The 15,048-nt window shown below is 43.3% G+C and overlaps 1 protein-coding gene across 1 annotated transcript; it reads right to left on the bottom strand.

The window, feature by feature from the left end:
* Positions 1-1,840: 1,840 nt before the first annotated feature.
* On the bottom strand, positions 1,841-11,765 carry LOC118221506 (alpha-2,8-sialyltransferase 8F-like). The gene is made up of 7 exons (XM_035406631.1): positions 11,238-11,765; positions 9,482-9,571; positions 8,820-8,906; positions 7,324-7,468; positions 5,019-5,131; positions 4,721-4,813; positions 1,841-4,525 (listed from the first exon to the last, which is right to left on the bottom strand). Exons 1-7 carry the CDS (start codon positions 11,321-11,323, stop codon positions 4,051-4,053), a joined length of 1,089 nt encoding a protein of 362 aa, XP_035262522.1. The 5' UTR covers positions 11,324-11,765; the 3' UTR covers positions 1,841-4,050.
* Between the last annotated feature and the right edge of the window lie 3,283 nt (positions 11,766-15,048).

Raw genomic sequence — 15,048 nt, forward strand, 5'->3', positions numbered from 1 at the left:
CAGAGGTCACTGCAGCTCTCCAGGACAGGATTCTGATACCTGCGCAGTAGCCAGCTCAGAGCCAAGAAACCAGGTGGGGTGAGTTAATTGTGTAATCAGCTGCTTTAATTGATCTAATTAGTGCTGAGGAACAAGAAAAAACTGCAGAAATTGCAGTTATCCAGCGTCAGGTTTGACAACAACTCAACCGATTGTATCTTCAGCATGTACTCGGAACCAAGTGTTCTTTGTGTCAAGTGGATGTAATTTTACCGTGAGGTATAGATACTGTTATACTGCTGGGTATGTTTCCAGAGGAAGCAGGGGTATCAGAGGCGATTCTTAAGAGCCAGAGTGTAAAAACAGCAAAAAATCTCTGAGTAAACTAGTGTAATTCACAGTTGACATCTTGGATAGTATCAGTATTATGCTATTAAACTGTCAGAAGCTGACAGTGTGCTGAATGCACATGCGTTTGCAGGATATTACGTGCCATTCGTGTAATGTAGCAATTGGTACACGCTGGAATAGCCCCGGGTCAGGTAACTTCAGTGTTTGAGTTCTGTCTTGTGTGGTGATTCTGCTTTAAATGCCCCCACCCCCTTTTTCCGTTTTCCTCAACCCCAGGTACCTGAGCGGCCTGGCGCGGTTTTCTGTACATTCCCAATTGGATCCCCAGCACTTGTGCAGCAAGCATGGCAGCTAATCCTCCAATAATAACCTCCAATTGCAGTGGTTATTTTGCATTCTGTGTGCTTCCACAGAGCTGGTACTGATCAGTGGAGTTTTGTATGTTTACTGATGACAGCTCTTGGCTTTTGGTTCCTGGCATGAAGAACATTGGCAGACTAAAACCAGGGGTGTGAAAAACAGATGCTGGTGGGCTGCAGTGTCTTTTTGTATTTGTGGTTTCTTTTCAATCGCCAGCAAATACAGGCCATGAGAACAGTGTGTGGAGTCAGTCAATACCAAACCATCAATAACATTTATAAAGACTCGAGGATGGGCAACGATAGTCCTGGAGTGTCAGTAATGCTGATTTTTTGTTCCATCCAAGCTTGATTGCAAGAGTTTAATGGATTATTAAGACCCAGAGCCTCAGCCTGACTCAGTACCTTGAACACAATATAGTAATCCTTATGTAATTATAGGCTTGGGTGGAGCAAAAACCAGGACCGTCTCTAGCACTCCTTCCCCCGTAATAGCTACTGGGTGGGTCTTTCTGTGAAAGCAGGCAGTGCACAACTCCGGTCCTGGATAGTAGGTCTGTAAGCTGGTTTTTGTTCCAACCAATTACCTTAGTTTTAGTTTCCTGACAGCTCTGTAAACTATGCTGGTTCACTCCTGTACTTAAGCACAGGGAAACCCTTTAGGATACATTTGCAGTAAGCGGCTGTAGCTGTTGCTTATGCAAATGTCAGGTCAAGATATTATTGAGCTAATTGAATAATTGAGAGCAGAGGTTGGTGCATAGTCCTGAAACGGATCATGCTTTGTCACACACCCCTGTGCCAAAACAATGCAGTGGCAGACCTAACAAACTAGTACCCAATCCGTACTATGCCCATGCTGACTGTGGCTGGTAGCCCCACATTTTATTGGTCATAACAGTGCCCAGTGCCCAGGGTGGATGGGTTTTTCTCTACAGGCGTATCCTCCTTTCACCATGCAAGAGTGACCCCTCTGTTTGATCCGGTATAGCAGCTACGCTGAATTGCCCTTCTCCAAGGCGATATTTATGCAGCTCAGCCGGCAGGCTAAACTGCGGAATGTGTTTCAGAGGAGAGAGATGTCTCCGGAATTGAGAAAAGCTGTTAGCAGTGATTGGACAGGTCTGCAAATGAAACATGGAATTCAGAACAGGTAGAACATCTTTTTAAAAAATAGGACAAAATATTTTTCGTTTACTAAAAAAAAAAAGACATTGTGGTTTGTCCCAAAGTCTGGATTTTATATGAGAGGGCTTGTCATGTTCATGATTATAGCAAGCTTCAACCAAACATTTTAATTAACATGAAAGCTTTGCGTGGATTCAGGACTTGAATATAGGGTACCATTTGTACACAGTGAACTGGTGACCTCTAGTGTATAAAGTTGGTATTGCTGTGTAAGCTTACGACCTGGCCACTTTTGGAGATTCACTTCACCTGTGTGGGGTCAGTACAAACTGGCATAACTGGGAGAAGAAACCATGCAGGGAGGGGACAGCCGGTTGCCTCAAGGCTGTGGAATTGAGAGGTCTACCTAGGGTGTAACATTTGAAGATTGAGTTATGGTGGAGCTGTTCCATTTGCTCGGCTAGTACCTACAGGGCAGTGAACTTGATGTGGGCTGGAGGAAATAGTCAGGGAAGTAAAATAAGGAGGGGTGTGGCATAAGTCAGCTTAGGAAGTGTTTTGCATTAGTTACAGGGGCTTTGTGGTGCAAGCAGAGAGACTGACGAGAAAGTTATGACTTTTGTTAAGGTGTGAGAGCACGCTGTGTTAAGTAGGTTGAGCAAGATACATAAAATATTGTTTAGAAAAAATATACACTTACTGCTGTTACGTGCAGAGAATGAAGAGAAACTAGTCATCTATGGTTACCCCAAGGTTTCTTGCAGTAGTAGAGCTCTGAGAAAGATTCCCTGTAGCACCTAGATTAAAGATGTTTAGCAGAGGTGAGGCTTTGGAGGGAATGTATAGCACGACAGTCTTTGCCAGGATGAGCTTTAGACAACAGTTTGCTGTTGCTTGTTAAACAGGTCAGAGCTTTTGCTGTCGGTCAAATTATTTGTACAAGTTTGGTCCAGTGACGCACATAACCAGATAAAATGATAGTGTTGAGCAGCCAGCTCAGACTAACCCAGTGACCTCTGTGTTCACAGAGAGTCAGATTCTCTTACTTGAATGAGTTGGTGACAGCACAGTGACAGAACCCTCAAATGCCTGTTGATGTCGAACGTCAAGCAAAAGCCCAGTCGGATGTACAGTAACAAGGTGTGCCCTTTTCACGCTAGGATAACAAAGGGAATCAGTTGGACAGCATGGCCCTTTTAAATTGTAATTAATTTACTGCTGTGAAAGATCTACGGCTGCCTTTTAGTACATTTTCATCCATATGGGTTTTCTGTTTTGTGAAACCCAGGGCTAACCCAGTGGCACAGCCAGTAAAGTTTTATGCAGTGCTGACTGGTCTTGTGCAGATTTGAACCTCTATGGATCATTTGTTGCCTAGGGACAGGGCACCCCATGGACATAATTGGCCATGTCCCCACATGGGGGATATTAGATTGAGGTACAGTAGTCCTCTCCCTGAAATTGCGCTCCGGCGACACCTACTGGACATACGGTGCCTTTTTCAGCTGTGTCTGTAACTAGTAAAATATCCTTTGAGACTGGGGCAGTTGTTGTTGGTGAAATGAAGTACAACTAGGATTAGGAATATGCAATGCCTATAAACTGAGGAGAGAACAGGGTGAAATTGTAAAAAAAGAAATGGGAAACTCCAATTTTGTTTGGACACTAAAGAAAAAACATAATTTTCTCCAGTATGATTCAATAAGAAAGATCTTCTTAAATATCACAGAACCTGACCGGTTTCACACTTTAGGATGTGGCAGATCAGAAAGATGTCAGCCCTGCATTAGCTCTGCCTGGCTGTTTCCAGATACAGTCAGAACAAACGGTATTTTTCATTTGCATCGTTATAAAAAAAATGATCCAGGTTCCCACTGTCACCCCTCCCCACAGACAATAAATATAAAAGTATTTGTATACAAACATACTAAAACAGTATATGTTTGTATTTTTACAATCTAGTGAAAATAGCTTGATTGAGGTTAATACTGGTCAGACGACACCAGTGGTTGCCAACCTGAGCAAAGTCTCGCCCAGTTCCAGTGAACAGACTTCAGTCTTATACAGGAGAAAGCCCATGTCTGTGTGTGCACAAGTACAGAAGGTTTGGACAGTCCTATGTGTCCGTCCCCCAAAGTGAAATCCCATTTCCAGCACTGCGGGTAGGGGCAGCCGGCTGATTGGCTGGTGTCTCCCAGCGTGCTTGTATAGGTGGGGAAAGAGAGCTGATTGGTTACCTTGGGTCAGTCTGACACTCTCCCAGGTGCACCTTCAGCACTCCCTCCTTGTGGAGGCTCAGCAGGCGCTCGAACTCGGCGTCCATTTTGTGCACCTTCTTGCCCAGCCGGTTGTCGTAGTAGTGGTTGGCGAGCGGGTGGCAGCCGCTCGGGTGCAGGGGGAAGGGCCAGAAGCCGTAGAGGCGCACGTCGGAGCACAGCTCCAGCGCCAGGCTGGCCGCGATGAAGCCGGTGCTGAGCCGCGCCACCGCCAGGCCCCGGGAATTCCAGAACCGCGCCAGGCAGCTCAGGTACCTGGGGTTGAGGAAAACGGGCCGGGCGGGGCTCCCGAACTCCTGCAGGGTGTAGAGAGCGCGCAGCGACAGGGGCATGTTGGGAATGTAGGAGAAGGCGGGCAGCAGCAGCAAGGAGTCGCCGTAGTTACTCATTGTTTCCAGGAAGGGGCGGCGCCACTCCGTCAGTCCCTGGAACCTGAGGAGTTATGAAATGGAGACAGGCGGGACGGGGCTGGAGCACGGCTGACAAAGCTCCGCAGGCAGCGACTGTGGCTCATCCCACTGGAGGGCTTTGAGCACAGTATTATAAGCATAAGCGTGTGGAACTGGATCCTAGACTGCACGCTAAGGCGAAATGCCATTTTGAATGCCAACCAAAACCTTGACTCACTTTTCCAAGAGGATGCTGGGATTTGCTGTCACAAGGTCTGTCTTGTTGCCTACATCTTCATTATAGCTGTCTCCCAAAGGAGGGAGATTACATCTGGACCAAAGAGAGAAAGTGAATTTTTTTTATTTATTAGTTGCTCGTGTTGCTGGGCGTCGCTCAGCTACATAGAGAATGAATGGACTTCCGGCAACTCGGCTGACGAGTTGCTCGCTGTGTGAATGCACCGCCAGTGACAAGCCACGAGATGACTGGATGGATTTGCTATTCTTGTCCTGGTTATTCTGTACTGTCGACATACCTGATGACAATCTGGGCAGAGTTTATCTCCTCTCCACAGCTGCTATTGACCAGGATCCCTCCATTCCCCACAACAGCGCATGTCTTCCGGATAAAGATCTTTAATGGCTGCTCCTGCACCACACACACACACTTACCAAACTCACAGAACCATGATAAGCTGATAAGACTAGACAGTCACATTATTACACACAGTTACAGAACTGCTAATTGCCGAATCCAGCTAAAGTATTGAACCTTACTGTGGTATATTTGAATCCTGACTGAGTCTGCATGCATTAGCAACTCTTCTGGGTTCATCAGAAGCCTACAGTCTCTCTACGGCCACCGCACAGGGTCTGCAGTCCCCCTGACTGCACAGCTCAACTGATGGACTGCAGAGTGGAAAGTAGCAGTGTTACAATGCTAGTAGCAGGGTCTGTCTGTGTGAGGACATGTATGCTAGTAGCACTGTCTGTCTGTGATTATGTGTATGCTAGTAGCAGTGTCTGTCTGTGTGGGAGGATATATATGCTAGTAGCAGTGTCTGTCTGTGTGTGAGGATGTGTATGCCAGTAGCAGTGTCTGTCTGTGATTATGTGTATGCTAGTAGCAGTGTCTGTCTGTGTGGGAGGATATATATGCTAGTAGCAGTGTCTGTCTGGCTGTGTGAGGATGTGTATGTTAGTAGCAGTGTCTGTCTGTGTGAGGATGTGTATGTTAGTAGCAGTGTCTGTCTGTGTGAGGATGTGTATGTTAGTACCAGTGTCTTTCTGTGTGTGAGGATGTGTATGTTAGTACCAGTGTCTGTCTGTGTGAGGATGTGTATGTTAGTACCAGTGTCTGTCTGTGTGAGGATGTGTATGTTAGTACCAGTGTCTGGCTGTGTGAGGATGTGTATGTTAGTACCAGTGTCTGACTGTGTGAGGATGTGTATGCTAGTAGCAGTGTCTGGCTGTGTGAGGATGTGTATGCTAGTAGCAGTGTCTGTCTGTGTGAGGATGTGTATGTTAGTACCAGTGTCTGACTGTGTGAGGATGTGTATGCTAGTAACAGGGTCTGTCTATGTGTGAGGATGTGTATGCTAGTAGCAGTGTCTGGCTGTGTGAGGATGTGTATGTTAGTACCAGTGTCTTTCTGTGTGTGAGGATGTGTATGCTAGTAACAGGGTCTGTCTATGTGTGAGGATGTGTATGCTAGTAGCAGTGTCTGTGTGTGAGGATGTGTATGTTAGTACCAGTGTCTTTCTGTGTGTGAGGATGTGTATGCTGGTTGCAGTGTCTGTATGTGTGTGAGGACGTGTATGCTAGTAGCAGTGTCTGTGTGAGGATGTGTATGCTAGTACCAGTGTCTTTCTGTGTGTGAGGATGTGTATGCTAGTAACAGGGTCTGTCTATGTGTGAGGATGTGTATGCTAGTAGCAGTGTCTGTGTGTGAGGATGTGTATGTTAGTACCAGTGTCTTTCTGTGTGTGAGGATGTGTATGCTAGTAACAGGGTCTGTCTATGTGTGAGGATGTGTATGCTAGTAGCAGTGTCTGGCTGTGTGAGGATGTGTATGCTAGTACCAGTGTCTTTCTGTGTGAGGATGTGTATGCTAGTAGCAGTGTCTGGCTGTGTGAGGATGTGTATGCTAGTACCAGTGTCTTTCTGTGTGAGGATGTGTATGCTAGTACCAGTGTCTTTCTGTGTGAGGATGTGTATGTTAGTACCAGTGTCTTTCTGTGTGTGAGGATGTGTATGCTAGTAACAGGGTCTGTCTATGTGTGAGGATGTGTATGCTAGTAGCAGTGTCTGGCTGTGTGAGGATGTGTATGCTAGTAGCAGTGTCTGGCTGTGTGAGGATGTGTATGCTAGTACCAGTGTCTTTCTGTGTGAGGATGTGTATGCTAGTACCAGTGTCTTTCTGTGTGAGGATGTGTATGTTAGTACCAGTGTCTTTCTGTGTGTGAGGATGTGTATGCTAGTAACAGGGTCTGTCTATGTGTGAGGATGTGTATGCTAGTAGCAGTGTCTGACTGTGTGAGGATGTGTATGCTAGTAACAGGGTCTGTCTATGTGTGAGGATGTGTATGCTAGTAGCAGTGTCTGGCTGTGTGAGGATGTGTATGCTAGTAGCAGTGTCTGGCTGTGTGAGGATGTGTATGCTAGTACCAGTGTCTTTCTGTGTGTGAGGATGTGTATGCTAGTAACAGGGTCTGTCTATGTGTGAGGATGTGTATGCTAGTAGCAGTGTCTGGCTGTGTGAGGATGTGTATGCTAGTAGCAGTGTCTCTGAAACTGGATATATTCAGTGTTTCAGGCGAAGGTTTATGGGAAGGAGCATACCTTACTGAATGTGCTGAACAGATTTGGGGTCACCTTACGGAGCTTATTCTTTTCACCATCGTACTTAATCTGCGTCCCCACCGGTGTGTTGTCTTGTGTGATGATGGCTTCAGATATTCCCTGGCAACTGTTGTTCAGCTCAGACCTGCAATCACAGTGTTACAACTGAACCCCTTCTTGTCAAATGTCCCCATGCATACAATGTATGGTGCCATTATGTACATTGGGTACAAGTTTTGAGAACCTTGTTATGATTTCCTTGCAGTATTGACCTTTCCAAATCACACCCTAGCACCTGAACACCCTCCTGAAGTTGATAACATAAGCTGACCTCACTAAAACCCAGACCTCTCCATCAGAGCTGTCCTCTCCTCACTTAAAGATGAAGCTATCTGACTGCTGGTTTATGATGGTGGCAATGTCATTAATAGGACTTGGAATGACTAGCTAGACAAACATTGATGAATACTATGAAACATAAACTAAAGCCAAATCATTGTAGATGAATGTGGTCTCCTGTGTTAAAATACTGTGAATTCTGTGTGTGTATGCATACTAGCGACAATACCTTGTACAATTGAATAATTGAAAATATGTGTATAGATTTTTTCACATAAAATATTTGCTATATACTTCTTAGTTTAGTTTGTTTATTTTATTTGCACATAGGCAAGCAGATTAAGAACAAAACATTTACAAAATTGACATGATGGATGTGCAGGGATGTCCGTAAAAACCTAATAAGGGCTTGTTGTGGGACTCGATGTATAATATTACATCAAGTAAAAATAATCAGGTAAATCTGATAAAAACATACAGAAGTGATACCAGAAATAAAAATATAATAAAAAAATGTGTATCCAATATAGATCAATATAACTCATAATGGCATAATCTTAGTACAAAACAATTTTTACATGAATGGCCCAAGTTAAAACATGACGTGTAAAAGATTATTCCTGCAGTCCCCATTGTAAACTTGAGTGTGCCATAATGCTGTGAAAATCAGGAGAAGGAAATGTAGTCAGGAGCCTGCAGCATTACTTTGTGAGGAATATTCTGGGATTTTGTTTGGATTTATTTTGGTGAAACTACTGCATTTGTCAAAGGAAGTTACTCTGAAGCACCTGCTGGTACAGACAGAGTTCTGTCTTTCACTAAGATAAAGCTGTTAACACGGTCAAAAAAAAAAAAGATTTCCAGGATTTCAGCAGATGGTTCAGCAGAATTTTCGTTTGTTTTCGTTTATTCCCTGCTGCGTTATTTCAGCTGAAGGCGCGGCAAGACAGTGATGTCACAGCCAGAATTCCCAGGAGTCACTGCGGGGATCAGTCCGTTATCAGATGCTCCACTTCCGATCTGTGCGTGGGAACGCGTGTTCCCTGTGATGCTGGACACGGTCAAAAGCCGCCGTGCGGACCCGTCCCATCCTGCACTGCGGTCACAGTTCTGAATGTGTTGCGTATGGCACCTGTTTTTGTGGAGGCTGTCCTTACCTCAGCCTGTTCATGTTGTCCTCCTGCTTTTTCCACTTTTCATTATATCGCTCCATCACCTGCTTTAGGACTTTTGTGTTTTTATTCCTAAAATAGACAAAACAGAGATATTAGGTATGCTCACTCTTCCACCCTTGAAGGAGGCATCCAACCTTAACTTCTTCATTGAGCTAATTAAGGTTGGCTAAAAAAAAATGCTATGTAAGATGTTATGCATGAGGACATATCCCAACAATACAAACCTGTTCTAACTTATTATAACTCTCCTGCTAGTCCCTGTACTGGGGAAATGTACTGTGTAATGTTACATACTGTCCCTTGAATTCTAGCTACCCTTGAGAATCTGCTCATGTGCTATGATCACACCAGAGAACTTTGCTGTATAATCCTTATATTTTTTCCTGATATTCTTGCAATGATTGTCCCCCTATGAATGCTAAAAACACATGTCTGACTGGTCAGTACAGACTGACAGAGGCTCGTGTAAGTCCGAGTGACAAAATCGGCCATCCCGTAAACACAAAAACACTCCTCTCTCTTTATCACACCAGCCAATGTAAGATTAAATGACAGATGCAGCCACTTCAGGGTTTAGGCAGTGCTGTCATTTACTTTTCTGAGTTCATGGAAGATTGAAGGTTTTTTGGTGTTTCACTTCTCACCCAGTGTTGAAGCAAGTCCTAGATGAGTTGGGGAAGGACTTCTTCAAATGCAGACGTGAGATCCTGTGTGATATCACTGGTGTGACATTTCTGCATGGAACCATACGTATAAAAAAATTAGGTATGTCAGCCAGGTGCCACATACAGGGGTCAGATACAGGCAGGAGCATTCAGGCTGAATACTTTTAACTTCAATAAAACTTACTCATAACTGCTGTGGGCTTAAGATAAAGTGGGTTTAAGCATGCTACTGCAGGAATGCAGACCACCCAGCCAGAGCTACTGTGAGCTTATATGCAATTAACCAAAACAACCATGAGCAAAAAATACAACTAACTCAACAACTATGAGCCACAACACTGTGAGGTAATTAGTCTGAGGGTTGGATTCGATCAAATATAAGGGCATTTGCAATTCTGTGAAACTCTGGATGAACCTGGTGTCTTATTTCAACAAAGACTAAATTGCTTGCACTAATTAAATGTGGTGACCAGAAGTAGAAGGTTTTCATGGAATGACCTGTGTTATGGTGGACTCTGAACTACATGAACGACATGAACTAAGTCATTTTACGTCTGCCTAAGAATCTCATTGTGAGGGGCCATCTTTTATTTAAGTACTGTGGTGCTGAGGTATGGAATACACATCAACACCTGGTGAAAAATTCTCCTTTGCCTATTTTCAAAAACTATTTGAAACAATGTCTGATTTCTTTATACTCAAAGTACATTTTACTCTTTCATACTATGGGTATTGATATACTTGATGTTGATGTTGAGGCATTACTGCCTTTATTTTGTATAGAAATTGTTTTTGCAGTATAAATGATACAATTCCATGTTGGACAAGTTGTTATTTGGAATGTATCGCAAATACCACATAAGCATGATGAGGGGGAAAATTTGTTATGTTAACTTTTGAGGGATTTGATATAAGGCCAGCTTGGTTTTCTACCTGATCTGCACATTTATTCATTATCATTATTATTATTATTATTATTATTATTATTATTATCATTATTATTATTATTATTATTATTATTATTATTATTTTGTATAAAACTCCTGTTTTACTTATGTGCAAATAAATACATTTAACAGAGCTTTAAAATACCCATCTTTTAATACTAAATGCTCTGCTTGGGTCATGCATTTTTTTAGCATGGTAAATGTAGCTGAGAGTCCTCTGCAGCACAGGAAGATATCAAACCACATTAAAACAGACTGTTGCTACTTCAAGGCTTTATACTGGAGATTTAGGAGATTTATAATTAAGGAGATAATTTGTTTTGTTACATTTGATTACATAAGAATCTCCAGGTCAAGGTCAACACCCACTTGTGTTTGTTACAAATTCAAGGAAAATGAATATTTGAATATGAAAATATACTGATTCCTCAAAGGGACAAGTTATTTGACACATCCCTTTCATTACTAATTCTTAGCCTAGTTAAATTTCCTTCACATTCAGCTTGCTGACCCACCAAAAATGAGGTAACAGGATTTTATCTAAAAGGTTTACCACAGCTTTTCCCCAAGCTTCTGGCTGATCACATGAATTGTAGCACTCTATTCTCTGTGTTGAATGTAGAATACAGACTGTATTAATTCCTCACATATTTGTTCCGGAGAACAGACGCTGATGTTCTGTCCAATTTGTTGCCTTTCTTGGACAAAACCTTCCTGAAGCGTCGGTGTTCCGGAACTCTCCATTTCGTGTCAGATTGAGTGGCGGGGCACACCTGTGGCAGACTCACCCATGGCTGTAGATGTACCAGACGCACACTATCATGCTGGTCAGCCAGATGAAGATTAATAACATTTTAAGCAGCAGGCACTTCATCCCTCCTGCCTTGTGTTTTCTCCCTTCCCGACAGCTCTCAATTCCTCCGTTCTCCTTTCCGTGAATCTCTCTTCTTCATCGTCTCTCACCCCCTCTCTCTTCTACTTTCTTCTCCTTGTCTCTGTCCTTTCGCCTTGTCCTACACCTTCTTCCTTAAGTTCATTGCATGTCCATCTTCATTTTAGCCCCCTTAATAAACCCCTTTCCCCCTACTTTTTGACTCTTCTCCTTCTAAAGGAAGGAAGGTGTCCTCACCCTCTTAATATTATACGTGCTGTTGGATCCCTTTTCCCTTCATACGCTCCCGTACTTCCTTTCTTTGACGGACCCTACCACATTCCATATTTCTGCCCGAATCCCAAAATCAAAGCGGCTACTGCTTGTACATTCTGGACCTCCCCACGCCCATCCTTTTTCCTCCTGCAACTTTTTCCTCTCCTGCCTCCCCCCTCCCACTATTGAGACATCCCTGCCTATATCGTATTCTAGCACAGGCAGTAAAACGGCAGCTGGGTCCGGATTACGCCTGTTTGCTTCATTGCTTGTGTACGAGAGTGTGTCCACGAGTGTGTGTGTGACAGGGAACACAGTCAAGGCATGGAGCTCAGCGTATCCTATCAGTTAATCTCTTTCTCTTTCTCTCCCCCATGCACTCTCTTTCTCTCTCCATCTCTCCTTCTCTTTCTCTCCCCCTCCTTTTCAATCCCTCTCCCTCCCTCTCTCCCTCTCTTTCATTGTTCCTGTTGAAGCAAAGTTAAGCAAAACTTACGAAAAACCAGTGCAAGCTCTTGAAGGGTTTCTGCTCTACTACTGTGTAGTACCAGTTGCAATCATTTGAAAACCTTTGTGTTTTGTGCTTTGCATCTGAGACAACAGCACTGCATTTGAGGCTTTCATATTCTTGTCCCCCGCTGCTACCATGTCTGCTTGGTCCATGGGAGCTCTGTGAGGTAAAGCAGCGTTTTTCAGTAGTGCATCTGTGTGCCCGCTCCGCCTCCTCTCCTGCTGAACTGGAAGTGCTCGGCTTGCTTGGCTGTCCAGCTGATTTACTTCCGCGTAGCACTACAAAGCACGGTGTTCTGCAGGTCTTGTACTCCGCTAATTTACCTAATCCTCTCATGCAAAGGGCTTCTTGCAAATGGGAAGACAACTATTCAAATCTTTTGACACTACTGAATTTCTTGTGGAGAGATGTATCATGATTCACAAAGACACGGACCAGATTGAAACCATGACTGGCGGGAGATCAAAGTTAGCAGTGCCACAAATTTAGATAACTAACAAAGGAAGTGGCTATTTTGACCATTCGCAGCACCTCCCAGACGGGTCTTTGCTATCCATTCAGTCCAATATGCGGATACAGAATAGTTGAGTAGTTCATCTTCATCATTAAGGGGCTTGAGTCGAATGCAGTATTTTGTAAATGGCAGTACAGATTTATAGCTAGGTATTTGCGGGCTCAGCCAAATCGACAGAGATAAACAGGCCTACATTTACAAATTCCAAATTAAGAGATAAAATTAAAATTGGTGACAAAAAGGTTGTTGGAAATTGAAAGCTTGGCTTGAACCAAAGGCAGCATACTTAACATTCCCTCAGGACAAAGGGTGAAGAATGACCCTGAACATTAGGACCGTCTTTATTAGAAGTTTGGCTCCATAACTGAATACAATTTCAGCAGTGGACTAAAAACGGAATGAACTCCTTGACTTAACACTGACTGGTTCTTGTGTCTCACTACCAATATGTTTTATTAAGCACTTCTTTCCAATGATGGATCGCCATGTACATAGAAGAGGACTTTCAGGGAATGATATCTCCCAAACATTAAAACTACCCAGATACTCACATGTATACAACCTGGAAAGTGAATTTTTCTGGGTAACTCCCACAGTTCCCAGACAGTTATGGAGGAGGAGGTTGATCTGGAGGAGTAAGACACAAGATTCAGAAAGAATTTATACTTGTATTCATAAATCAGATAATGCATATTCCCATTCCCGTTGATGCAAAAACAAACGAACAAAAAAACATTAATGACATCGATGGCCATGATCTGTTGCGGCGTTATCTGATTTTGAGTTTTTTTTCATTAACAGGAGGATAACGAGCCTCAAACTTTCACAAACTCAGCTTCATTCCATTTCCAAAAGTATGTGGACACCTGAACATCACACCCATGTGTACTTGTTGAACACCTCATTCCAAAACCATGGGCATTAATACGGAGTTGGATCCCCCCCCTTTGCTGCTGTAACAGCCTCCGCTCTTCTGGGAAGGCTTTCCAGTGGATTTTGGAACATGGTTGCAGGGATTCACTTCCATTCAGCCACAAGAGCATTAATGAGGTTGGGCACTGATGTTGTTCAGCATGAACCATTCTCCTTCCGACATTTGTCAATGGAGATTGCATGGCTGTGTGCTTGATTTTATGCACCTGATAGCAACGGGTGTGGCTAAAATAGCTGAAACCACTAATTAGAAGGGGTGCCCAGATACCTTTGGAAATGTAATGTATGTGTGACTTGAGGGCCACAAGTAGAGAGCCACTACTACCATTACCTATTTTGTGGATCAAACCCTTGAAAGTTTGCCTAAAATACTAAAAATGTTCAAAACAAATCAGTCTAAAATGGTATACTCACACATAAGAACTTGTGAGTGTGCGTGTGTGTGAGAAAGAGGGAGAACGAGCGTGAGAAAGAGAAAGAGAATTTAATCGAAATGTATCTCTTCCAGTTAATCTTGACAGGATGGGAGTTGAGTTGGCATCCATAAAGGGGGCTTCGCCCATGAGATCATGAGTTTGTGTGGCACAAAGTAAACACTTTCCCATTCCCTGCCTCATCCTCCCCTGACCGGCCTGCAAATGACCTCAGAGGACCTGGACTGCAGCAGCTTGATACAGGCCAAGTCTGGTCACACCGCTATTTCCTTTCTGGGGGGAAGGCACATACAGAAAAATACTAATGACAAAATACCACGACACACCCTTTTGGCATATCTCAAAACAGAATGAATCTTTTGGGTGGGCCAGTCAGACTGTGTAAAGTGGCGCTATCATGTTCAAGTTCCAGTGTTTATTCTCACATACACCGTTTACCCAAATATAAAAGCAGAGAATTTCTTAAAGTGTACAACAACTTTGTCCTGTGTTCTGTCTCCGCCCACTTCACAGTTTTGAAAGACACAAATTGGGGTCGTGAGTGAAAGCACAGAGGGGAGGGGGGAGGGTGACAGAATCAGTCGATAACGTGTCATTGGCATGTAGGTGGAGCCAGCGAGAAGAAAAACCAAAGGATCCCACGTATGTAAAAAAAGAAAACAAAACAAAACAAAAAAGAAAAAAAAGTCCTGTCTGTCACTTTTTTGAATAGGAGCCTACCATAGATCAGGCTAGCTGTAATTGCTTTTTTTTATTATAATGTCAGCAAATTTGAATCATTGTTTCCTAAAGACCAGCAATGGTATTTTAGAAAAATAAACCAAATAATACTCCTGTGCTGTCCTTATGCAGTTACAAGGTAGGCAAAATAATTATCCAACTCATTCATTTAGCTACTCTGTAACTGTGTAAGGACAGCACTGTCCTATTTGGTTCATTTTTCTAAAATACCTTTGCTGGTCTTTAGGAAATAATTATTCAAATTTGCTGACATTATAACAGTAGCACAGTAGCACTGATAACACATTCCCTGATATCTTCTATCTATTTACTCCGCCAG

The sequence above is a fragment of the Anguilla anguilla genome, chromosome 2, assembly GCF_013347855.1.
Source record: "Anguilla anguilla isolate fAngAng1 chromosome 2, fAngAng1.pri, whole genome shotgun sequence".
NCBI classification, from domain to species: domain Eukaryota; kingdom Metazoa; phylum Chordata; class Actinopteri; order Anguilliformes; family Anguillidae; genus Anguilla; species Anguilla anguilla.

What these genes read in the sequence shown, in the direction of transcription:
- LOC118221506 (XM_035406631.1), bottom strand. Translation starts at nt 11,323, where the DNA reads ATGAAGTGCCTGCTGCTTAAAATGTTATTAATCTTCATCTGGCTGACC. An exon ending in GACAACATGAACAGGCTGAG is followed by an intron (nt 7,469 to 8,819) that starts GTAAGGACAGCC and finishes CTGTGATTGCAG; the next exon opens with GTCTGAGCTGAACAACAGTT. An exon ending in TGTTCAGCACATTCAGTAAG is followed by an intron (nt 5,132 to 7,323) that starts GTATGCTCCTTC and finishes TGTGTGGTGCAG; the next exon opens with GAGCAGCCATTAAAGATCTT.